Source organism: Narcine bancroftii, chromosome 3, assembly GCF_036971445.1.
Source record: "Narcine bancroftii isolate sNarBan1 chromosome 3, sNarBan1.hap1, whole genome shotgun sequence".
Lineage (NCBI taxonomy): Eukaryota > Metazoa > Chordata > Chondrichthyes > Torpediniformes > Narcinidae > Narcine > Narcine bancroftii.
This window is the reverse complement of record NC_091471.1, coordinates 281,053,011-281,078,118: the sequence shown is the minus strand read 5'-3', so window position 1 is coordinate 281,078,118 and position 25,108 is coordinate 281,053,011. Positions and strand designations below refer to the sequence as shown.

At 42.4% G+C, this 25,108-nt stretch overlaps 2 protein-coding genes across 4 annotated transcripts in view; both read right to left on the bottom strand.

Annotated features, from left to right (window-relative positions):
* The window catches only part of tmem184a (transmembrane protein 184a), a 93,505-nt gene extending 92,493 nt beyond the window's left edge, over positions 1–1,012 (bottom strand). The window contains exon 1 of the mRNA XM_069928330.1: positions 930–1,012. The gene's annotated coding sequence lies outside the window, so the exon portion shown is untranslated. The remainder of the gene's footprint in view (positions 1–929) is intronic.
* A 5,901-nt stretch (positions 1,013–6,913) lies between these two features.
* psmg3 (proteasome (prosome, macropain) assembly chaperone 3) lies at positions 6,914–24,225 on the bottom strand. Of its 3 annotated transcripts, none has more exons than XM_069928325.1 (4): positions 24,202–24,225; positions 20,819–20,898; positions 16,508–16,807; positions 6,914–10,935 (listed from the first exon to the last, which is right to left on the bottom strand). In XM_069928325.1, exons 3-4 carry the CDS (start codon positions 16,721–16,723, stop codon positions 10,783–10,785), a joined length of 369 nt encoding a protein of 122 aa, XP_069784426.1. In that variant the 5' UTR covers positions 16,724–16,807; positions 20,819–20,898; positions 24,202–24,225; the 3' UTR covers positions 6,914–10,782. The 3 variants fall into 3 exon arrangements, with proteins under 3 accessions (XP_069784426.1, XP_069784425.1, XP_069784427.1); XM_069928324.1 differs by lacking the exon at positions 24,202–24,225 and adding an exon at positions 23,480–24,170; XM_069928326.1 differs by lacking the exons at positions 20,819–20,898; positions 24,202–24,225 and adding an exon at positions 23,480–24,170.
* Between the last annotated feature and the right edge of the window lie 883 nt (positions 24,226–25,108).

The following is a 25,108-nucleotide window of genomic DNA, read 5'->3' as shown; positions in this document are numbered from 1 at the left end:
ATAGGAATTGCAAGAGCATTGAATGGTGGGTGACCCTGGACCGTGCATCGACTTGTCCTTCAATCCAGTGAAGCAGTATGGTATTTAGGAAGAAATCTGGGGTGATTTCCTTAATTCCTTGAAAGATGGAATACTGTACATGCAGAGGGGAAATGATGCTTTCTTCCTCCATCTCTGTCTGGTTTCAGACACTTCCTTCAAAGCCCAATTTATGCATCGCATCTGCCAACTAGGCATTTGGTATGAAAAAAAAATCAATCAATAATTTCAAATAATCACTCTTTATATATGAATTGGCTAGTTGTAAGGCAAGGTCACCAACCTGTAATGCTAATTATATTTTCTCTTTCTACAAATGCTACTTGATCCACTGAATATTTCCAGTGTGGACCCCAAAACCCAGCAGTAATAGACATTCACTAAGACAAGTAGTTTTTAAAACAAAAGTTGTTTTAATCAACTTTAAACATGAATATAGAATCAAACTTTAACTTTTCTCTCTACTTAACTAGCCCAAATTAACTCCCTTCTAATTCTAAGCACACGTGTCATGTGTGTGTAAATTTAAGAAAAGTTCTTGAGTTCACAGTTCAATCTCACTTCTCCTTCCTCTAAGTTCTCTGGTTGCAGGCAATTCTTATACTGTGCACAGAATTTAACATGTATAAAGTTCACCAGTCTTTGGGGCTTGAAAGGTAAACGTTTACCGCTCAGAAAGGTTCTTGTAGGGTTTGCAGAGAGAAATTTATTGTTCCAGGATTTCCACAACTGAGGTACCACCATTAGTCACCTCAATGTCTCGCTGATTAAACTTGCCCCATCAGGGTTCTCCAAATGGTAACCTCTTTCTTTCAGGCTATCACAGAGTTCCTTTCTGTTTCACATATTCCAAGAGAAACATCAGACAGATAGCACTTACAGCCACCCACCTCTCTGGAATTTTATGTTTCCAATCAGCTTTTCCTGGCTTCTTTCAGATGTGACTGTTCAGTCTCTTTCAGTGTCGCACACACTAGCTGAGAGAGCGTGTGGAACTTGTCTTCTCTCTCTCTCTCTCTCTCTCTCTCCAACTGAGACAGCTAGAATGCCCATGTGACTCTCTCACATGCAAAAAACCCCACCTTCTTCAGCAAACCACAGGAGTTCTCTCCCTTGGTCAAGCTGTTGTCTTAAGGTTTCTTCAGGTGTATTCTCCGCTAAGAATGCGCCTGAAAAAGAGGAAGCGGCCCTTTGACTTGCCGTTCAGGTGGCAGCACTAAAAGCGCAGCGCTGGTCACCTGAAGGGACAGCTGCACCGGGATGCGCATCAGCGCACTCTGGCTCCTGTTCCTTGGGCTGTCAAGTTAGGATGGATGGCAGTCAGCTGGGACAGCCAGCGCTCTGCCCCCCGGCGGGGAGAAGGGGGCTGGATGACCGGCGGGTGAGTATGGGGCTGGAGCAATCAGCAGGGGAGTACGGGGGCTGGAGTGACCAGCGGGTGAGTACAGGGGCTGGAGCGGATGGTGGGGGAGAAGGGGGTGGAGCAACCGGCGGGGGAGAAGGGGCTGGAGTGACCGGCGGGGAAGGGGGCTGGATGACTGGCAGGTGAGTACGGGGCTGGAGCAATCGGCAGGTGAGTATGGGGGCTGGAGTGGCCGGCGGAGGAGTAGGGGGCGGCGAGAGCGACTGATGGGTGAGTACGGAGCTGAAGTGCCGGCGGGTGAGTATGGGGGCTGGAGCGACCGGCGGGTGATTACGGGGGCTGGAGCAGCTGGCGGGGAGGAAGGGGGTGGGGCGACCGGCGAGGGAGGAGGAGCTGGAGCGACCAGCAGGGGAGAAGGGGGCTGGATGACCAGTGGGTGAGTACAGGGCTGGCCGAAACAATGCCAGTACCTGACTTGGGCTCCAGTAACAAGCTTAGCATCAGTGTGCTTGAGCCTTGGTGGAGGAAAGCAAGGACATGGATGCAGTATCCCTGAGTTCCCATGTTGTTATTTCAACATGTTCTTTGGGGAAATGAGGGTGATTTTTCCACAGTGCAGATCCTCAGTGGATCGAACGCTACGTTTTCTGGCTAAAATTAGAACAACTAAATCATTCTAAAAGCTGGTGATATTCTTAATGCCCGCTGGTTTATTATGGTTGGCTGTCTGAGGGATGGAGGCCCATACTAATTCAAGGATATGTTATGTAGTGGAATCATGTGTTGCTATCTCCCAATCGATCAACAGTTATTTACAATAATACAGTATAATTTGGTTCTCAGTTCCGAACAATACCCATGCTTAATTAACTTAAAATAGATTAAAGAAGGCCGTGGTATAATGAGAGGGGCTGGTGTGTTCCTGAGGGTAAAGGACACAAAGACATCATTCAGACCCAGGTGCCTGGGAACTGACAGCTCCCTTTACAGGATCGAGATAAAACACAACTTTTAAATAACAGCACTTGGGATTTAGAGCGATTAAAAGCAACTTGATGTCAGAACTGACATATTGCAGCTGAAATAGGACATCACAAACTGCTCTCCTCCACTTGCAGGTTGGTATCATGTCTTCTCTTAAACAAGTGACTATTCAGGTGTTGAAGGACACATTTTGTGGCCATCTTTAAGAAGTGGCGTTTTATGGCATGTGCCGAGATAACGTTGATGATAACGGTAATGGTGAACTAGCGCCTGTTCCATCACTGAGTAAGATCACAGCTGAAGTTTTATCCCAAATCTCCTGACTCACTTCACATATGTGAATATATGTACTGGTCTTTATGACTTACAGTGATGAAGTCAGTTCTAGTGCCACTGTTGGTCCCAGTGTCAGAAGTAGTTCCAGTGCCAATGCCAGTATTAGTGCCAGCATTAGGGCAAGGTTTAGTGCCCCATTGCTGAGACCAGACCTAATCCAAAGTCCGTCCCAGTTTAGTGCCTGTGCCCGAACCTGTCCAGTTCTATTGCTCTTTGTTAGTGCCAGTACAGTGCCAGAACTACAGCAATGCTAGCACTAGACTGACTCCAGCCCCGTACTCACCTGCTGGCCGCCCCAGTCCCCTTCTCCCCTGCCGACCGCTCCAGCCCTGCAGTACCTGCACTGACAGTCCGGCCAGCTGCCCCTGCCCTGACTTCCTGCACCTGGGGAAGGGGCAGCTGGGAGAGGAGCTTTCAGGCAGCTGCATTCAGATGGCTGGGGAAGCCACTGTGCTGCAGTGATTATCCCCCTCGGAGGAGGGTTACAAAGTTCACATCGCAGGCGCCTCCTGCGCATTCTGTGGCCTCCCAACAGCCACATATTGCCAAAATATGAGTCTTTACAAGCGGGGCAATTGCCCACTTGAAAGTGCCTTTAGGTTACAAAACCTAGGGGTGACCCTTCTGTGAGCACTTTGCAGAAAGGTCAGAAGCCTTGTAGTTATCCAACCATCCAGCCTGTCTCCAATTCCAAACAATGGTCTATTCATTTCATGACATAATTTCAATTAGCACCTACTTGTGAAATGTTTATAAAAGTCTCCAAAGATCCTGCAATGTTACTGAATATGAATTCTTCAGGGTTTCAAATAAGATCTGTTGTAAAATGTGTGTATGTATGTAACCTACTTTAATTTTACAAAATTCCTCCCAATATTTATACTCCATTACAGTATCCTGTTATGGTGATCCTACAGCTATACATAGCAAGAGTTAGTGCAGTGCATGAAAGTGCATCAACAGGAATAAAAGACAATCAACGTTTAGGATCCGAGCCTTTCCTTGGCCACTGTTTGAGTGCCATGTCCAGTTTAGGTCACTGGATGACTGGAGAGATCTGATTGCAATGGAGAGGGTGCAGAACCAGACAACTGCAGCTTCAGGAAAGAAGCTGTACTTATTTTCTTTGGGTTATGGTGTTAAATATAAAGTGTATGATAAATAATGTGAGTATAACACAACTTTATCAGCTTTGCAGTGTTACAATGGGAAGACCTGTTGTAACCTACAACTGGGTCTTTCTGCAAGAAAGCACATATGCAGATGAGCACAAGCCTTTTTATATGGTTTAGTTTCCCATTCTACAGCCTGTTCGTGGCTATTCACATGACTTGCCACCTTCAGACTTCAGCAAAACATCTAGCATGAATTTCGAGAACAACATGGCCTTGGTTCTCTCATCTTGCAACGGTGCTACTAAAAGAAAATTTCTTTAACAAACTAGTATTTTCTCATATATTCTTTTTAACCCCTTTCTTGCTGCTAAAATTATAGAAAGAAAAGAAGCTAATAAAGAAAATCTATGCTATAATCTATCAAGGGGAGACATCATTGAGGTGTATACAATAAAATGTACAGATATAAATGGGAAGAATCTAGCTGCCTTAAATGGGATTGGTGTGGTTGTATTCTTGATGATCAGGATGGACATGACTGGGCTTAAGGGCCTGCAACTGCAATGTGAATGATAGGGCCCAGGATAAAGTGTAAAACAGAGACTTGCAGTATAGTTTCATTGACACAGGTAGACAGGGTGGTGAAGACATTTCGCATTGATTGGACCAGGGACATCATGTTATAACTGTACAGGATGTCGGAGAAACACTACTTGGAGTATTGTATGTAGTTCTGGTCAACCAGCCACAGGAAAGCATGTCGAAAAGATTCACAAGAATGTTGCCAGACTGGTAGGCTGGGTTGAGACTGGATAGGTTAGAGCAGAGGTTCTCAACCTTTTTCTTTCCACTCCCATACCACTTTAAGTTATCCCTATGCCATTGGTGCTCTGTGATTAGTAAGAGATTGCTTAAGATGGTTTGCGAGTGGGAAGGTTGAGAATCACTGCTCTAGGTCTAATTGTTACTGAAATAGTTTGCTTGAGAAAAATTGTCTTTGGCCCATTTCCTTTGGAGTTCTAAAACCGTGCACAAAATGAGTCAATTAGGTACGATTAAACAATGGTTTTCAAACCTTTTCTTTCCACTCAGATACCACCTGAAGCAATCCCTTACCGACACTGCATCCTCTCCAGGGACAATAAATAGGATGCAAATTAAACTGAATACATTCTATTTAGAATAGACTGTTCAATGGCCAAATGCCAAAATTTCAATAGTATTCTGTTTTCCTATGTTACTGGATTATGATAACACAGCAGAAAGCAGACTCAGATGCAGGCACCTTTGATTAGCTTTGACTATTTTGAGGAAGAGGCATTCCTACTTGTTAATGGAATGTCTGAAAGGGAGATGTTACCTTGGTGTCCAAAAGTTTATAGATATATATATATATAAAAAGACATGCAACTTCAAGATTTCTTAAAACACTTTGTAATCAATAAAATACTTTCTGAAGTGTGCTCATTGCTGGAATGCTACCAATTTATGCCACTCTTTCTCGAACAGTCTGGATTATATCCTGAATCTCATGCAATGATTAGACTCATCTGGAGGACAGTATACCATATTGGTCTCTTTACAAAAGGATGTAAACGCTTTGGATGGTGTTCAGGAAAGGTTCCCTAAGCTAATATTTTGAATGAGTATGCTGGCTTTTGAGAAAAGGTTGACAAGGGTGGGCATGCAGTCATTGGATTTTGTTAGAGTGAGAGGTGATATAATTGGAAGTTATGGGACCTTGTGTGACTTTGACAAGAGTGGATCCCTTATTAACGTTGGGGGGGGGGTCACTGTTTAAAAAGAAGGGGTTTCCCATTAAGGATGGAGATTTCTGAGGAACATGAAGCTTTGGAATGTTCTTCTTTCAAGGATGGTGGAAGCATTTTTTTAAGACTTTTCCAATATTTTTATTGGTTTTATCAAATAAATGTTCCATAGGTGCATGACAATAAAATATATTATACAGATACAAATACTACTGAAACATATGTTACATTAAAAAGAAAAACACTAGATTAAATATTGAATTCAATGAATGGAAACATTATTTGTATATATTACAAGCAGAAATCGATAAGATTCTTGTCAAAACACAAATGCTGGAGGAACTCAGCCAGTCTCGCTGCATCCATAGGTATTACCGACGTTTCAGGCCTGAACCCTACCACGATACATGAAAAAAACGCGTCTGAATTAAAGGCTGGGGAAAGGGGGGAGTGGGGGGTGGGGGAGGAGCACACACCAACACACAAAAGGTGTTAATTGGATCTAAGTGGAAAGGACACAATCAGTGAGGATTGGGAAAAACATGTCCGCAATCTCCATCAGTACTGGAGCACTACAAAGCTGCATTCTTAGCCCCCCTGCTCTATTTGCTTTATACTGATGACTGGGTGGCTCGGTATGACATCACCATCTCCAAATCTCCTGATACCATGTTGGTGGGTTATTATAACAAGGGGACAGGAGGGAGATGGTAAACATGGCCGAATGAGGCACCAACAACAACCTTGCACCCAATGTCAGCAAAACCAAGGAGCTGATTGTTGAAGGGAAAATCAAGTGTATGATCCAGTGATCCTTGGGGATCAGAGATGGAGAGGGGGAGCAAATTTAATATTTTGGGAGTCACTATCTTGGAGGGTCTTTCCTGGATCCAAAACACTAATGGCATCATGAGAAAAGCACGCCAGCGCCTTTACTTCCTCAGGAGTTTGCAGAGGTTTGGTATGAACCAGAAACCTTGGCAAATTTTGGTGGACAGTGTGGTGACCAGCTACATCACAGTCTGGCATGGGGACATCAATAACCCTGAGCGTAAGCCTTGAGAAAGGTATTGGCCAAAGACATTTCAAGTAAACCCCTCCTCACCATCAAGAACATCTACAGGGAATGCTGCCATCAGAGAGCAGCAGCAAACATCAAGGATCCGCACCACCCAGCACACTCTATTCTCACTGCTGCCATCAGGAAAGAGGTATAGATGCCACAAGACTTGCACCACCAGGTTCAGGAAGAGCTGCTTACCCCTCCACCATCAGACTCCTCAACAACAAACTCAATCAGGGACTCATTTAATGACACTTACTTTTGCACTTTATTGTTTTTTTTTCTTTTTGTACAGTCAGTTTGTTTACATTTGTTTATTTGTTCACATGTGTACAATGAGTAGTTTTTTGCACTGCCAATAAAGTGGTAATTCTGCCTCGTCTGCAGGAAAATAAATATCTAGGTTATATGTGAAGTCATGTATGGACCTGACAATAAACCTGAAAGGTGAGAAATGATTTTGGCTCAGTGAATGGAGACAGAGGGAAAAGAGAAAGCCAAAGCCAGAGGAAAGGAAATGGAGGAAAAGAAATGGAGGAAAAAGATTGGGGGGGGGGGGGGGTGGATGTTGCTAATGGAAACTGGAGAAGTCACTGTTAATGCCATCTGGCATCCAGTTGGAGTGTACCCAGATGGGAGGTAAGGTGCTGTTCCTCCAATATGTGTGTCGTCTCAGTCTGGCAGTCCATGACACCATGGAAAGGCATGTCAGCAAGGGAATGGGCAGGGAATTGAAATGGGTGGCCCTTGGGAGATTCTTGATCAGCAAGGGAGTGAAAGGTGAGTTGTAGTTACAATTGGTTCAGAACCAATCTCACTGAATAGCAAAGCAGCCTCAAAGGATTGTGTTGTTAATCCTAGTTCATAATGATTATACTGGCTACTTAAGGATCCCATCTTTGCAATTTTGCTGATGTACTTCTAAGGATCATGTGCTCATGTTCCACTCTCAAAAGACACTTTTTTCCACCCAAAATCTCTCAAGATTGCCATGCAGGTTGATAGGGTAGTTATGAAGGCTTATGATACGCTGGCCTTCTCATTAGTCAGGGATTGAGTTCAAAAGCCGTGAGTTAATAGTGCACAGCTGCAGAAAATCAGATTATACCACATGTGGAATATTGTATTCAGTTCTGGTCACCTCATTGCAGGAAGTATGTGGAAATTAGAGAGAGGATGCAGAGATTTACCAGGAACGTACCTCATGAGGCAAGGTTAACAGAGCTAGGGCTTTTCCCTTTGACTTAATAGAGGTGGACAATATTATGCGAGGCATAGATTGGGTGGACAGCCAGCATTCTTCCCAGGGCAAGAGTTGCAAACACCAGAAGCATGATTGGCATCGTGGTTAGCACAAGGCCTGTAGAGCGCCAGCGTTTGGGACCAGGGTTCGAATCCTGCGCTGTCTGCAAGGAGTTTGTACATCCCCCCCCCTCCATGTCTGTGTGGGTTTTCTGAAGGGGTTCCAGTTTCCTTCCACCATTCGAAACGTACCAGGGGTGTAATTGGGAGGCACAGGCTCGTGTGCCAAAATGGCCTGTAACCGTGCTGAAAATCTAAATTTAAAAATCATAAATTTAAAATTTGTACAAGGTGAGAAGGAGGAAAGTTTCAGGAAGACACCAGTGGTAATTTCTTTTTTTAACACGAAGAGTAATGGGTGCCTGGAATGTATTACCGGGGTGGTGGTGGAGGCTAGTACAATAGGGACATTTAAAAGACTCTTAGATAGGCATACAGGTGCAAGAAAAATAGGTTATGGATGTGACGAAGGGAAAATTTAGTTTGGTGAGTTGGTTTATATAGGTTGGGACAACATCATGGGCTGAAGGGCCTTTTCTATAATGTTCTATGTATGTTCTAAAATAATGTAAAATATTTTTAAAAATTTTAAATTTAGACATATAGCATGGTAGCAGCAGGCCATTCCGGCCCGCGAGTCCATGCTGTTCAGTTTACATCCCATTAACCTGCACCCCAGTACATTATGAATGGTGGGAGGAAACTGGAGCCACTGTAGAAAACCCATGCAGACGCAGGGAGAACGTACAAACTCCTTACAGACAGCGCAGGATTTGAATCCCGGTCTGGTCCTGATCATTAGCACTGTAAAGGCCGTGCACTAACCGTGCAACCCTGCCACCTCAATGTCAATGTCAAAGCAGGATGCACAGATTTGTAACTGACAGAGGAAAATTCCAATGAAACTGTGTTTTGGGAATATAGTTTGTCCTTGTACACATCAAATGACAAAGTTTTCCCAGAAATGATTTGGAAGATGTGAAGATAGCTCCATTAGTACATCCACATTTTATTTTAAAGAATCTATTTTACTTTGAATGCACATATTGACACAATTCAAATTCTATTTCACTCAGCAATTTCACAGACCAGCAATAATTTTAATGGTTTTGTAATAGATTGAAATATAATTTTGAATCCATTGATATAACAAAATTGTATGAACCAACCATGCCATCAAAAAATGTTTGATTTATTTTTTAATTGACTGCTGAGATAATTAATTAAGCTGTACCAGAGAGAGGAAGAGTGGAGGGGCTCCAGTTAGGTTTTAATTATTGCAGTGATAGAAATGAGCTGCCAGATTAAAAATCTGTCAGCTGTTGTTTATATAGTTGTAATAAAATACAGGGTTTCTGATGGAAATGCTTAACTTTAATTAGTTAACTGTCAACAGAACAGACACAATACATAAGGAATCCCTGGTGTATCCATCATCCTAATCAGATATGCCAGGTGGATTACCACAGCAAGCTGCTAGCCTTCAGAAATCAGTTGAGGTTAAGTTTATTTGTAAGGTGGTGTAGCATTAAATAACTTCCATTTTTTTCTTCTTTTTAAGTACAAGTCTTTGGGTGTTAGAGTCACTGGGAAAAATACCATTTATGTGCACACAATGATCTGAATAAGATGAGGGGGAGGTCTTCTTGAAAATAACACATAATAATTAGGTCACCAAGCCCCTGCCATTCAATGGTCATGGCTGATCTCTGCCACCCCCATAACCCTGAATTCCTCGATTTTTCAAATAGTTATCAAACTCCACTTAACAGTTATCTAAAGATCTGGCTTCCCCTTGATATCCTTGGCTTTCAGTTGGCAGATACAATGGCTCAACCGTTTCTGTGCTTGTAGCTCAATACTGTCAAGTCCAGGTAAACAAGATATCTGCAGGTACCAGGGTTGAGTGCAATACCCAGAGAAGGGCTGGAGAAATCAGACAGTCACGCAGCATCCATGGAAAGCAAAGCGCAGTCCACAATTAAGGACTCAAGGTGAAGGGACAGATCAGTTAAACGCAGAGAGTCTTTTGCCCAGACCGGGGAATTGGTTTTAGGTGAAAGGGGAAGGTTGGTGGGTGTATGGAAGAAGTTGCCAAAATTGGTTGAGGCAGACACTATTGACTAAATGTTTCTTAAACATTTGCAAATACATGGGGATAGGACAAGTTTTGAGGGAAGTGGGTCAAATGCTTTCAGATGTAACTCGTGTGGGTGGAACATTTTTGATTGGCATTGGCAGAATGGGTCGAAGGGCTCCTTTCCATGATGTATGACACTCTCAATACAGAATATAACAGCTCAGAAACAGGAGATAGTTTACTAGCTGTTAAAAATTAAAGACTGGAATCACCTGACCCACAGGCAACAACTGACCTAGTACTGGGCATATCCCCAATACACTTTTATTCCATTATTTCTGAAATTTGTTTTCACAATTTCTCTTCCACTTTTTTCATCTTGAACTCCGGGGAATGGAATAATTAAAAGCTAGGACCTTCCATTCAAGGTGGATTAAAGAATACATCAGTGATAATTAGCATTAGCAAGGTGTTGTTTTCCCTGCAAGCTGTTATAATGGTGTTCTTCAACTGAAAACAAAGGTTAGCACATCACTATTGAACTTGGAAAGGTCAAACAAGGAAGTTAAAAGCAGCTCTTCTTTTCCAATGTAACATCTCATCTAGTTTTTAAAAAAGGCATTTGAGCTGCAAGATTCATTTTGTTCTGATGTCCTTACCATGAGGAATAAAGTTGGTGTTCCTTTTCTAATGTACTGTCAATTTCAGCCCTGATATTTTGATAATCATTCTCACCAGAGACGGCAACTTTGAATTAACTGTTTGATGGATTTAATACTCTCCAAGTTCGCATCTTTTAAAGCCAGCGCAAGTAGCACTGGTTTGTTGCCAGACTCCTCGCACACGAAAGTTACCAGGTGTTTTGCATACACATGGATGAGTGGCTGAAAAGAAAACAGACATTAAAATCATTTCTAAAAATTCTTGCAGAATCATTTGAATGACAAGATCTGCTGAAGTAATTCAGCACTCCACGAGGGAATTGAGAAAGACTGAAGTGAGAATGTGGCCATATGTACTGATCATAAAATACATATTAAAACTCTGCACGGTCTAAGCCATGAGCAAAGCATCTAAATGGATTCCATGCAAACTGAAAAGAGGAAAACAAATGAGCTGTATTTACATTTTAGAACAGAATAAAAAGAGGACAGGGTATTATAAGGAAAAAAGAATGGATGGCAACTTATTGAAAACTCATGAGCCATTGTTGTAAACTGTGAGAACGGAGGAAGACCACCCAAAATAAAGACCAGGTCATGACAGAGTTCTGCCAGTATTTCTCTGCACAAGTGCTGGAAGGCAAATTTTTGGTCTCCCACAACAAGGTGCTTGTCTTATAACTAAGTTTGTGATCTTAAATGTACACATACAGCACAGTAACAGACCATTTTGACCCATAAGTCCATGCCCCCCCCCAATTTACACCCCATTAACCTACATCCCCAGTACGTTTTGAATAGTGGCAGGAAACAGGAGCCCCCCCTCCCGGGGAAAACCCATGCAGACACAGAAAAAACATACAAACTCCTTAGAGACAGCGCAGGTTTGTGCTAACCGTTACGCCAACCGTGCCACCCTAATTCCCACTACCATCCACTACTGGACTCTGCAGGGATTCCATTGGCAAAACCGGAGCTTGTCAAGACTCTCCAACACTTGTGTTGGAGAATATGCTGTTGGATTCAGTGCGAGGTTACATCTAAAGCAAGACCAGAGAGCCCATTTATTTGAATAGGGATTGAAGATCTACAGAGAATGATCATAAGGTTAGTTCTTTTTTAATCAATTATATGATAGTTTTGTTTAATATTTTTAATAATTTGTGTGGTTGATTTGGGGCAGTATGGTTAGTGCAATGACTTTACAGCGCCAGCGATCAGAATTGGGATTCGAATTTCACGCTGTATGTAAGGAGTTCGGACATTCTCCCCTTGTCTGTGTGGGTTTTACCGAGGGCTCAAGTTTCCTCCCACTGTTCAAAACGTACCGGGGGGTGTATGCTAATCTGGTGTATATTAGCCGTACAGCGTCGTGGGCCAAAATGTCCTGTTTCTGTGTTGCATGTCTAAATTTTAAAAGTAAAAAAAGAATCCTTAAAATTAAATTGTTTGTTTAATTGTTAAGAATTTTTGATTGATTTGTAATTATTCAGAAATATCGACAGCTTTGGCAAACCTGGAGGCGGGTCTTTTCTGTCCTTTAAAGATGTGTAGAAGTGTTTTGTGGATAGGACTTGCTGCAACTTATTTAAATCATCTGATTTCACTGCTTGATGATCTGCTTACACTTGGCTTCAGGAGTATCTGGTCCCAACAGAATCATCTTCCTAACCTGGAGAAACTACGTTTGGGGAAAATGTGGGCCAAGGGTTCACTTAACACTGAACAAGAAAGAGCCAGTGAGATTATGTGCTAGGTTAAATAAAACCTCACCTACACCCACATGAGGTCATCTGTCCAATATCTCCTGATCTGGCTCATGAGCTGTCACGTGAAGCACTTTGGTACCTTTTTTTTAAACCCTGATTCCTTTTATTCAAGATTCAATATTCCTATTTGCTTCTAATATTAAATGTAAATCTTGTTCAATTTTGTGAAATCACTCAGTTGTCTTTGAGTATTTAAAATTTTGAATTACTTTTTTTAAAATTTAGACATGCAGCATGCTAACAGGCCCTTTTGACCCACAAATCTTGCCGCCTAATTACACCTGATTGACCTACAGCCTCGATATGTTCCAACGAAACTTCATTGTTTTAGATCCAATGAAGTTTCAGAAAATCAACATTATTGCATTTTTTTCTTGAGGTTCAGGGGATGCATTAGGTTGATGCAATTTTATTTTATAAATGGCCCCTGATTCTGGTTTATCCCAGATAGACGAGATGTCTCAGGAATACAGCAGTCTGAAGATCTCAAACTGTTTCCAGTATCAAAGTTGTTAATACACCAAATCGCTACCTACATTTAAAATTGATTGTCAGGTATCACATTAATCAGGACAGGTATTCATCATCAACAAGTCGGAGTGTTCACAGACATGTTCAAACTCTCATTGCTGCAGGAGGTTCCTACCTGTATCTAAAGGCATCAATCAGACCGGGGCCCAAAAAAATCAGAGTGAGCTGCCTCAATGCCTATCGCCCAGTAGCATTCAGATCTACTGTGATGAAATGTTCTGAGAGTTTAGTTATGGGCAGAATATTTAAGACCTGGACCCACTGCAATTTGCCAAGAGTTACAATCACTCCACAACAGATGCAGATTCACTGGCTCTCCACCCGCTACTTACTCTTTATCATCTACAGTTCAGCTTTCAATGCTATCATACCCTCAGTGCTGGTTAACAAACTCTGTACCTGTATCCTTTACTTTCTCACCAGAAGACCACAGGCAGTACAAATTAGAAACAACTTTTCCTCTCACTGACAATCAACACAGGCGCACACAGCAGTCCACTGCTCTACACCCATGAATATGTGGCTGGGCAGAAATGAAATGCCATCCACAAATTTGCCGATGATCCCACAGTCGTCAGCAGAATTATAGATGGTAATGAGGAAATGTACAGGAGAGAGATGGATCAACTTGTTGAGCGCTCTCACACCAACAACCTTGCAGTCAAAATCAGAATACGGAATACGAGCCTGTCCTCATCAAGGGGTCAGCAGTGGAAAGGGATTAGGACTTCAAATTTCTAGGTGTCAACATTACTGAAGATCTGTTCTGTGGCCTCCATGTTGATGCAATCACAAAGAATGCTACCCTTCTCAAATCCTTCGCTGCCTGTAAGGAGTTTGTACGTTCTCCCCGTGTCTGCGTGGGTTTTCTCCGGGGGTCCCAAGTTTCCTCCCCCCTTCAAAAATGTACCAGAGTGTAGGTTAATGGGGTGTAAAATGGCGGCATGGACCAGTAGGGCCAAATTGGCCTATGTCAGAGCTGGAGGTCTAATTTTTTAAAAAGGCTACTTGTGAAGAGTTTGAGGAGATTCGATAGGTCACTAAAGATTCTTGCAAGTTTCTACAGGTGTACCATAGACAGCATTCTGACTGGTTGCATCATAGGATAGGAAAAGGTTACAGAGAGTTGTGAACTCAGCCAGCAACATCATGGGATCAGTCTTCACTCCATTAAGGACATCTACAAGAGACGGTCTCTATCCTCAAGGACACCCACCACCCAGGTCATGTCCTCTTCACTCTGTTACCATCGGGAAAGATGGGAAAGCCTGAAGATGAGCACCCAGTGGCACAAAAACAGCTTCTCCCCCTCTGCCATCAGATTTCTGAATGGACAATGAACCACAGACACGACCTCACTATCTCTTCTTTCGGATTTATTTATTTTAAAAATGTAATTTATTGCAATATTTGCACCTGTAATGCTGCCGCAAAACAAAGGAGTTTGTGACGTGGTCATGACAGTAAATTCTGATTCACACAGAAGACTGAATATAATAAATCAATGAGATTCCATTGCTTAGTTAAATAAACTTTCCGCTGGAACTATGAAAGCAAGGGAAAGTTGTGTGTTCAGACACAGTGTAGCTAGGTTATTTAAATTTAAACTTACAAAATTTAAATTTTACATTAAATTTCAATTTAAAATTTAGACTTATTTTCTTTTTCAATATTTTTATAATATTGAAATTTCACATCCAAAAATAGAGTACATATGGATATATGTTAAAATTCAACGGGATATATCACACTTACATCCAAGGTTCTCCACATTTTAATCAAACAGATTATACTGTATTGATATTATTTTATTATTAAAAATAAAGGAAAATCAAAACCTATGACCAAGAAAGAAGCTGTTTGGCCAAAAAAGGAAGACAGAATTCTTATCAGAGATAAATGACCTCATTAGTCAACATTTCTACCTTCATAACAAATCAAAGATTATAAAAGTAATTCAAAAAGGGTTCCCACAGTGTTAAAAAATTTATATTCAAATCGGAAATTGAGCATCTAATCTTCTCTAAGATTTAAACATGACCTGACGTCACGTAGCCATTGAGCGTGATTAGGTGGGGTGACGCCCCTAAAATTTAGACATACAGCTCAGTAACAAGCCCTATCACCCCCATTACACCCAATTAACCTGCAGCCATGGTACATTTTGAAGGGTGTGAGGATACTCGAGTCCCCGGGGAAAACCCACACACACATGGGGAGAATATAAACTTCTTTCAGATGGCACGGGATTCGATCCCAATCGCTGATGCTGTTACAACGATGGGCTAACCGTGTCGCCCACAAGGGTGGGGTTAAATCAAGCATAAGATTGAATTCAACATACAACAAAGACACAGGCCATTTAACCCAGAGATTACACCACATGTCTCCTTCTCAACCTCATTAAACCACTGCTGAGTCCTAGGACTTTTGAGAGCTGGACAGGGAGATGTCGAGGTGACTCATATCACAAGGGTGAATGGAGTTTAACAAATGCAATCACTGGTATCCTGCTCAGTGTGAAGACTGACCCTTCAACACCAGTTCAACTCCCTGCAGGAACCAAAGTTGTCATGATTTATCCTTTGTACTCAGCAAGCTTCATGTTAAATAGAATAATGTATTCATCTCCATGGAATAACTTAGAATCTAAACTTGAGGTCCAGACCTCTCTTTATCCATAATTAACTTGAAACTAATGACATTATGGTCACTGATCCCAAAATGTTCGCCTACATATACTTCTGTCACCTGACCTGTCTCCCTAATAGGAGAGATTCGTTCTCGTTGGTACCTCTATCTATTGATTTAGAAAACTTTCCTGAACACATTTGACCAACTCCAAGCCATCCAACCCTTTTACAGTATGGGAGTCCCAGTCAATATGTGGAAAATTAAAATCACCTATCACAACTTTCTATTTCTTACATTGGTCTGCTATCTCTTTAGATTTACTCCTCCAATTCTGTCTGACTATTGGGTGGTCTATAATACACCCCTATCATAGGGGTCACACCTTTCCCATTCCTCAGCTCCACCCATATGGCCTCTGTACAGCCCTGTGGACTGTCCTGCCAATGCACAGCTGTGATATTTTTCCTGACTAGCAATGCCACTCCTCCCTCTTTCATCCCATATATTTAATGAGGCATTATTAAAGGATCAGTCTTGTAATCAGTCTGGATTTTGAAAATATTTGTATGTCTTTTTGATTATTGGAACAAATACAAATTAGCAGTTTAGAAACTACATAAATGAATAAATATTATTATTATGAACATATATTTCTGAATATTTATATAAAAATTTTGTCACAATGTATGCATGCAAGAGGGCAAACGTGTATATCATATTTGTTCATGTTTGCGGCTCCCAAACATCTGAAGTTTATCGTGGCTCTTGCTTTAAGCAAGTTTGGCCACCCCTGCAGTATAGAAATAGAAATAACAATGTACTGTACATTTTATAGCCTCTATCTCTTAACATTTTCTTACCTCATCTTTCCCCATTAAGATCTTTGTACTTAAAGTGGATTTTCCAATCTCATTTGCAACATTATGTTGTGTCACAGAGATCAATGTCCCCATTTTGCCAAACTGTGTAACTACCACGAAGATTTGATCACTGAATAGCGTACACATGACCTCAGTCAGGATTCCACCAATGACTTCTGCAGCCTTCTTAGACCGGACAATGCTTTCTGTTGCCATAAGACTTCTTGGACAGATGCGGGGGCCGTTTCCAATGCAATTACAGATGAAGAACCACGGTACTCATATAGTCTTTCCCTAAATCTGGAAGCATCAAATCAATATATTTTCAATATATCAGTTAGTTCACATTCTAGTTGTACTTCACCCATCATTTATTTACACTGGTAGAGTATAAATTCCCGTGCGAGATGCAGAAGAGTAATTGTTTTAGATCTCAGCTGCACATTTGGTGAGTAGCAGGAAAATAATTTCACCCAAATGGTCAACAACCTTCAAGAGGTTTACAATGGGTTAGCAGTCCAGGGTTCTGGCATCAGGGTTTCCAGAGATTGTAGATTCAAGACTCTCTCCAGTCACTTGAAAGTTAAATCTAAGCTGACAACCTAGTATTCCTTGGTGGAAGGATGAAGTGTTAAATCCAAGCCCCATCTGCTCTCTCAAGTAGATACTAAAGATTGCTTGGCACAATTTCAAAGAGAAACCATCCACACAGATGGTTGCATTACCACAGCCTTTCTCATTCTGGAATCTTGCTGTGCATATGGGTTTCTGAGAACAGTGACCAGGCTTCAGAGAGTGCTCCACATTCAGTGGACTACAGCACTACTGGATGATGTGGAAACAATGACCCATTAAGATCTGGAACCCGTGAAGGCCCACTGACTAGGAGTGGTCCAAAGCATCCTGATTGTACTGCTTTACTCTCCGCTCACTGTCTCTCAGTGTGATCAATACTCATTCTGATAGCCATTTTCAACCCAACCACAGTCCTACCCATCTGCTCACGATTCAATGCTGCTCCCCTCCCCAGTTCCAACACAATCACATACTCCTGTTGCTCTTTGTCCCTCATGAATCCTTCTGTCAATTATATTTTTCTGGTGTGGTCCTCATACTTCTGTCCACTCCATACATCACCTCTACAGCAATCTTTTCTTCTGAAGATCCCACTTCCCCACATCCTACTGATGATCTCATAACCTTCCATTGTTTCTCAATATCTTTCAATCACCTTTTCACCAATATCCTTCCTATATCTTTCCACAAAAATGCACAGTATAAGATAACAACATTGGTGTGAATAAGAGATTGGCTAATTAACAGGCAATATATAGAGTAGGGTTAACCAACCAATTTTCCCCTGCAACCGTATCTGCCTGTCCCGCATCGGACTTGTCAGCCACAAACGAGCCTGCAGCTGACGTGGACATTTACCCCCTCCATAAATCTTCGTCCGCGAATATAGAGTAGGTGTTAATAGGCTCAGGACCCACAGCTGCTTTTAACAGTACATTGTTGCTTCAGTGACTGAATTTGATCCTGACATTTGTGGTATCTGTTTGAATTTGCATATTCTAAAAAAAAAATTCTCTTTAGGGTTCTTTCAATTATTTTTAAAATTTATAGATCAATTATTTTTGCTCTTTATTGAAAAAAAATTCATTTTTTTTAACTATTAGTATTGAAATTAGTAGTTGATTTCATTGCCTTTTCTCCAGGGCTCACCAGTGATTCCACATTATTGATCTTTAAAAATTAATTTCTAAGGACATCTTGATTAGAGGGAGGGGTTAGATTAGAGTTAGCTTTTAGTTTTTTTTTCCTTTATTTTATTCAAGTTATTTCAACAAACAGGTCACATAGATCCTTTCAATTAAATGTTTTTTTATATATTGTAAGCAATTATTGATGTAGTTTTATCTACTTTTTTTTCTTTTGTTGGCTTTTTTTGTACGTGCTTACTCGTACACAAATGAATTATTATGTAATTGTCAATTCTGTATTTATCTTCTTCTTCTTTGGCTTGGCTTCGCGGACGAAGATTTATGGAGGGGGTAAAAGTCCACGTCAGCTGCAGGCTCGTTTGTGGCTGACAAGTCCGATGCGGGACAGGCTTACATGTCAAACTCAATATTTTAAAAAGAAAGAAATTAGTACCTGGCTTTGATTGTAATCGCTCAGATAATAGGTTGGAGTTAGAAATTACATTAGGTATAGGTTTTTTTACCTTTTCCTTTTTTATCGACAACATGGATCCATATGCATCTTGTTTACTATCTGTAATTTTTAATTTACTTCTACCTGAAATTTTATATCATATGTATCTATGTACAGGTAGTCAATATTATTTTCTCACGAAACCAATAAAAAGATTGAAAAAGAAAGAATTTGCACACTCTCCCTGTGAAAACGTTTCCTCCACATCAGGGTTGTAAATGGTCCTGTGTGTGTGAAAGAGATGTCAGAGGAAAAAAAATTCGGCAATGGGATATGTAAGATTGCTTCAAAAGCCAATGTGGACTTAAAAGGCCCAATTAGCTTCCTTTGTTGGAAAAACAAAGTGAGAAATGTATCTTTTTGTCATTGTCTTGATGTGTAATGAATGATCTGCACAGGGATTGCTGAATGCACCTCGACTTTTAATTCAAAGCAAATAACTTGGGAGAAGGCACCATTGGTATTGTTGGTAAATACGCTTTTAAGAGATAAGTGGGAAAGTAAGCTGCAAAGGACACAAAACCTTGACAGGTTAATTAAATGGGCAAAGGTCTGGCAGATGAGGTGCAATGAGGAAAAGTGCAAAAATTTTCATTTGAGAGAAAACAAAAAATATTATCCAAAGCAATAAATGGAGATTACTAGTTGCAGAAGAATCTAGATGTTTTAGCGCAAAATCCAAAAAGTTAGTATGTAGTACGTTGTGTGTGAGCACAGGGAAAATAACTGAGGCAGTAGGCTGTGAGCTTGTTAAGCATAACTGATTTACTCTGAAGTTCGCACTGTAGCCTTTAAGGTCATCCCAAGCCTGCACCTTACGTCCTGGAACACATGTCGTGCTGATGTAAGGATGTATGCGTGCTTCCGGCCTGTACTGGAAGAGAAGGACCCGCGAGGCCATTTTTGCCGCGGCTGCCCCACTAACTGCGCATGACAAGCAGGGCCAGTTTGTCTCTGCAATTATAGAAACATAGAAGATAGGTGCAGGAGTAGGTCATTCGGCCCTTCGAGCCTGCTCAATGAGATCATGGCTGATCTTAAAAGTTCAGTACCCCGTCCCCGCCTTCTCTCCGTAACCCTTAATTCCCTTATACTGAAGAAATATATCTAATTCCCTCTTAAATATATTTAATGAACCTGCCTCTACTGCCCTCTGTGGCAATGAATTCCACAGATTCACCACCATCTGGGTCAAGAAATTCCTCCTCATCTCGGTTCTAAATAGTTTGCCTATTATCCTCAAACCATGGCCCTGGGTTCTGGACTCCCCCACCATTGGAAACATCCCTTCCGCATTCATTCTGTCCAGTCCTGCCAGAATTTTATATGTCTCTATGAGATCCCCTCTCAATCTTCTAAACTCCAGCGAGTACAATCCCAATTTGCGCAATCTTTCCTCATAAGTTATTCCTGCCATTCCAGGTATCAGCCTGGTGAATCGCCTTTGCACTCCCTCCATTGCAAGAACATCCTTCCTCAGATAAGGCGACCAAAACTGCACACAATACTCCAGGTGTGGTCTCACCAAGGCCTTGTACAGCTCCAGTAAGGTATCCTTATTCCTACACTCAAACCCTCTTGATATGAAGGCCAACATTCCATTTGCCTTTTTAACCGCCTGCTGTACCTGCATGCTCACCTTCAGTGACTGTTGCACAAGAGCCCCTAGGTCTCTCTGCACTTCCCCATCTTCCAATCTATTGCCATTCAAATAGTAATCTGCCCTCTGGTTTGTATTACCAAAGTGGATAACCTCACATTTATCCACATTGTAGTGCATTTGCCATGTTTCTGCCCAGTCCCCCAATTTATCCAAATCACACTGGAGCTTCCTGACCCCCTCTTCAGTGCACACAACCCCTCCTAGCTTAGTGTCGTCTGCAAATTTGGAGATATTACATCCAATCCCCTCATCTAGATCATTAATGTAAATTGTGAACAGCTGGGGTCCCAGAACAGATCCCAGTCGTTTATGTGGGACCTTATCGAAGGCCTTTTGGAAATCCAGGTACATCACATCCACTGGCTCTACCCCATCTATTTTACCTGTCATCATCTCAAAGAATTCCGATAGATTTGTCAAGCATGATTTACCTTTTGTAAATCCATCTGTCCGATCCCTTCTCTGCTAGTCATATGCTCCGCTATGTGGACTTTTTACCCCCTCCATAAATCTTCGTCCGCGAAGCCAAGCCAAAGAAAAGAAGAAAAAAAAAACATCCTTAATAATGGATTCCATCATTTTGCCCACTACTGATGTAAGGCTCACCGGCCTATAATTCCCTGCTTTTTCTCTACCCCCCTTTTTAAATAGTGGGGTAACATTAGCTACCCTCCAATCCATGGGTACTGATCCTGAGTCTATCGAGTTCTGGAAAATAATTCTTAAAGCATCTGCTATCTGAATGTCCACTTCTTTAAGTACCCTAGGATGTAGATTATCAGGCCCTTGGGATTTATCGGGCTTCAATCCCTTCAATTTCCCCAAGACCATGTCCTTAGAGATACTGATTTCTTTCAGTTCCTCCCTTGCATTAATCTCTATGTTTCCCAACATCCTTGGGAGGTTATTTGTATCCTCTCCTGTGAAAACAGAACTAAAGAATTTAATTGGTCTCCCATTTCCTTATTCCCCATTATATATTCCCCTGATTCTGACTGCAAGGGACCTACTCTGGATTTCACCAATCTTTTCCTCTTGACATATCTATAAAAGCTTTTGCAGTTGGTTTTTATGTTTGCCGCAAGCTTACTTTTGTAATTTATTTTTGCCCTCTTGATTAATCCCTTTGTCCTCCTTTGCTGCATCTTGAACTGTTCCCAGTCTTCGGATTTGGTACTTTTTTTGGCCAATTGATATGCTCTCTCTCTGGACCTAATGCTGTCTCTAATTTCCCTTGTTATCCACAATTGAGTCACCTTTTTTGGTTTATTTTTATGTCAAACCGGTATAAACGATTTCTGCAATTCTTCCATTAGATTTTTCAATGCTTTCCATTGTCTATCCACCGTCAACCCTCCCCCCGCCCCCACCCCCCCATAAACACCACCCAATCAATCTTACTCAACTCCCATCTCATACCATCATAATTCCCTTTATTTAAATTCAGGACCTTAGTCTCGGTTTTAATTTCTTCACTCTCCATGTCGAGTGAGAATTCGATCATATTATGATCACTCCTACCCAAAGGGCCTCATACCACAAGACTGCTGATTCGCCCCTTTCCATTACATAATACCCAGTCTAAAATGGCCTGCTCCCGAGTTGGTTCCTTGACATATTGGTCTAGATAACCATCCCGTAAACATTCAAGGAATTCCTCCTCCTCAGTATTTTTACTAATTTGGCTCGTCCAATCTATATGTAAATTGAAGTCTCCCATGATGACAGCTGTTCCCTTAATCCACGCTTCTCTTAATTTCTTTTTTTATGCCTTCCCTCACCTCTACATTACTATTTGGAGGCCTATATATCACTCCCACTAACGTTTTCCACCCTTGCTATTCTTCAGTTCTACCCATATAGATTCTGCATCTTCCGAGTTAATATCCTTCCTGTCAATCATGTCGATCCCTTCTCACCATCAAAGCTACCCCACCCCCTTTTCTTTCTTGCCGATCCCTCCTAAATATTTTATACCCCAGGATGTTAAGTTTCCAGGCTTGCCCCCTTTACAGCCATGTTTCTGTAATCCCAATCAAATCGTATTTGTTTGTCTCAATTTCCACAGCCAATTCATCTACCTTGTTCCGAATGCTTCTTGCATTAAGATATAAAGCCTTCAGATTTGCTTTTTTCACCCTCCTCGCTCTTTCTGATTTTTTTACTTTCGCTACCTAACCTAACTTTTCCTATTTTTACCTGTCCTTTGCCCTATCATACAGGTTCCCATCCCCCTGCCAAATTAGTTTAAACCACATCCGACGGCTGCACCAAACCGAGCTGCCAATATATTGACCCCTTTTGGATATAGGTGTAACCCATCTTTCTTGTAAAGCTCATGCCTTCCCCAAAAGAGATCCCAATGGTCCAAGAAGCCAAAACCCTGTCTTTTACACCAGCCCCTCAGCCACACATTCATTTGTCTTAACCTTTCCATTTTTGTCCTCAGTTGCACTTGGCACAGGTAGCACCTTCACAAGTATGCAAATAGTCATCAAAAAAGCTCCTGAATATTTATTGCAGGGGGATAAAAGTGAGGAGGTTATGTTTCACTCATATTGAACATTTGATGAAAAAACAGGTAATATCTAGTTATGGTTTCTAGTTAAGGAAGGCTGTTAATGAGTTACAAGCAGTTGAAAACATCTGAAATGGGCAGATTTTCTTTTGAGAAAAGGTTGCACATACTAGATTTGTATCCGCTGAAGTTTAAAAAACAGAGAGAACTAGATTGAAATATACAAAGTTCCAAAGGGTTTGGACAGGACAGGCCATTTCCTCATGTCCGAATCCAGAACTGGAACTAAGGTGTCTTTGGAATAATGGATGCAGAGTCATTGAATGTTGTTAAAGCAGATAAACAGAAACAAAGGGGTGAAAGAAATGGAGAATGGGGTTACTGTCGGTTCAGCCATGATCCTATCAACTGGGGCAACATGTGAGCGGCTATGATTCTCACCCTCCTTCTTCCCCCATCCCCACTCCCTCCCTCCCTCATTCCCCTCTCGCTCCTCCTTCCCCTCATCCCCCGTCCCCGCTCCCTCATTTTCCCCAGGCCGGATCGCCAACCGCAAACAACGTGTTTCACTCACTTTCCTAGTCACAAGCGACGAAGACAGAGCATGCTCAGTACAGCACAGCGCGACGCGGCGGACCCCGGGCATGCTCAGTACGGCGCGAAGCAGCAGCCCCCCGGGCATGCTCAGTACGGCGCGAAGCAGCAGCCCCCCGGGCATGCTCAGTGCGACGCGGAGGCTCCGGGAGCGCATGCTCAGTACGATGCGAAGCAGCAGCCCCCGGGCATGCTCAGTACGGCGCAACGCGGCAGCCCCCGGACATGCTCAGTACGGCGCGACTCGGTGGCTCCGGGAGCGCATGCTCAGTACGGCGCGACGCGGTGTCTCACTGCGCATGCTCAATACGGCGCGACGACTCCGAGCAGGTCCAAAACACCGTGAGGTCATTTGTCCATAGCATAATGATAATGAGTTTATTGTCAAGCACAAGTTCCAGTTTATTTCTCATCCTTGTAGCGACTAATATCCATAAAAAGCCCCTCGGAAACTCTTGTCTGCGACGTATTACAACAAATTCGTAGCAAAGTCCAGCTGCGTTTTAACAGTTTATTAATAATAATTTACCCCCTCCATAAATCTTCGTCCGCGAAGCCAAGCCAAAGAATGAACACAAAGGGACTCATATCGTGGTCGCGATCATTGTAATGCGATAACGTTCCTGATAATATCGTAGCTTAATGTCTATCGACCACGAATCCGTGGCAACGTTCAACAGAAAGTATCGGAGCTTAACTCACCGCCCTCTCTATCCCACCATCCCAGTCAAGCGCGGGCTAACGACTCCCCGAGCCGCGCGAACCCCGCCCCCTCCCCCCCGGCGCGTGCTCCCCAATCGGAGAGAATAACGCGCGCCCCCGACCGGAGAGAATAGCCCGCGCGCCCACAACCGGAGAGACTCGCGCGTGCCTCCCATTTGGAGAGAATAACGCGCGCCCCCGACCGGAGAGAATAGCCCGCGCGCCCCCGACCGGAGAGACCTCGCGCGTGCCTCTTATTTGGAGAGAATAACGCGCGCCCCCGACCGGAGAGAATAGCCCGCGCGCCCCCGACCGGAGAGAATAGCCCGCGCGTGCCTCCCATTTGGAGAGAATAGCACCAGCAGGAGCAAAGTGCGCGGAGCGTCCGGATCCCGGGACTCTCATCAACAACACAATCAAGTGAATTCTGGCTCCCTCAACACCAGCCCCTAATTATTAAGTCTCAAATAATAATTAATGCAATTATAAATAGCAATCAATCACAGTATATTCCAATATTATGGAGACCTTCTTCATTAGGCAGAGGTTACCAGCACGCAGCCTTGAAAGAGATCGATCTTTACCACCACTCTGGACCAGTCAAGCCTGTAGTGTGTGTAGTGAGCAAGGGGAAAGGCCCCCCCAAAAAACAAAGTCAGGTCTGAGCCTATCAAAGATTCTCTGCCTCCTTTAGAAGACAGACTTTGTAGATGGGTCTGTTCAGGAAACTAGTTTTGGTCTTGATCCAAACCTGACCTACAAGTTTCTTTTTGGTCCAAAGTAGTCTCAACAATTTTTCCAGTCAGCCAGGAGTTTCGAGACATTGAGTCTGCTGACGTGAAGTTGCATCTGATCTTAGACTGTTTCTGGCATTCCTGCAGTTGGGGAAGATATTCTTTAATTCATC

What these genes read in the sequence shown, in the direction of transcription:
- psmg3 (XM_069928325.1), bottom strand. Translation starts at nt 16,723, where the DNA reads ATGGCAACAGAAAGCATTGTCCGGTCTAAGAAGGCTGCAGAAGTCATT. An exon ending in TCTTAATGGGGAAAGATGAG is followed by an intron (nt 10,936 to 16,507) that starts GTAAGAAAATGT and finishes TTTTCTTTTCAG; the next exon opens with CCACTCATCCATGTGTATGC.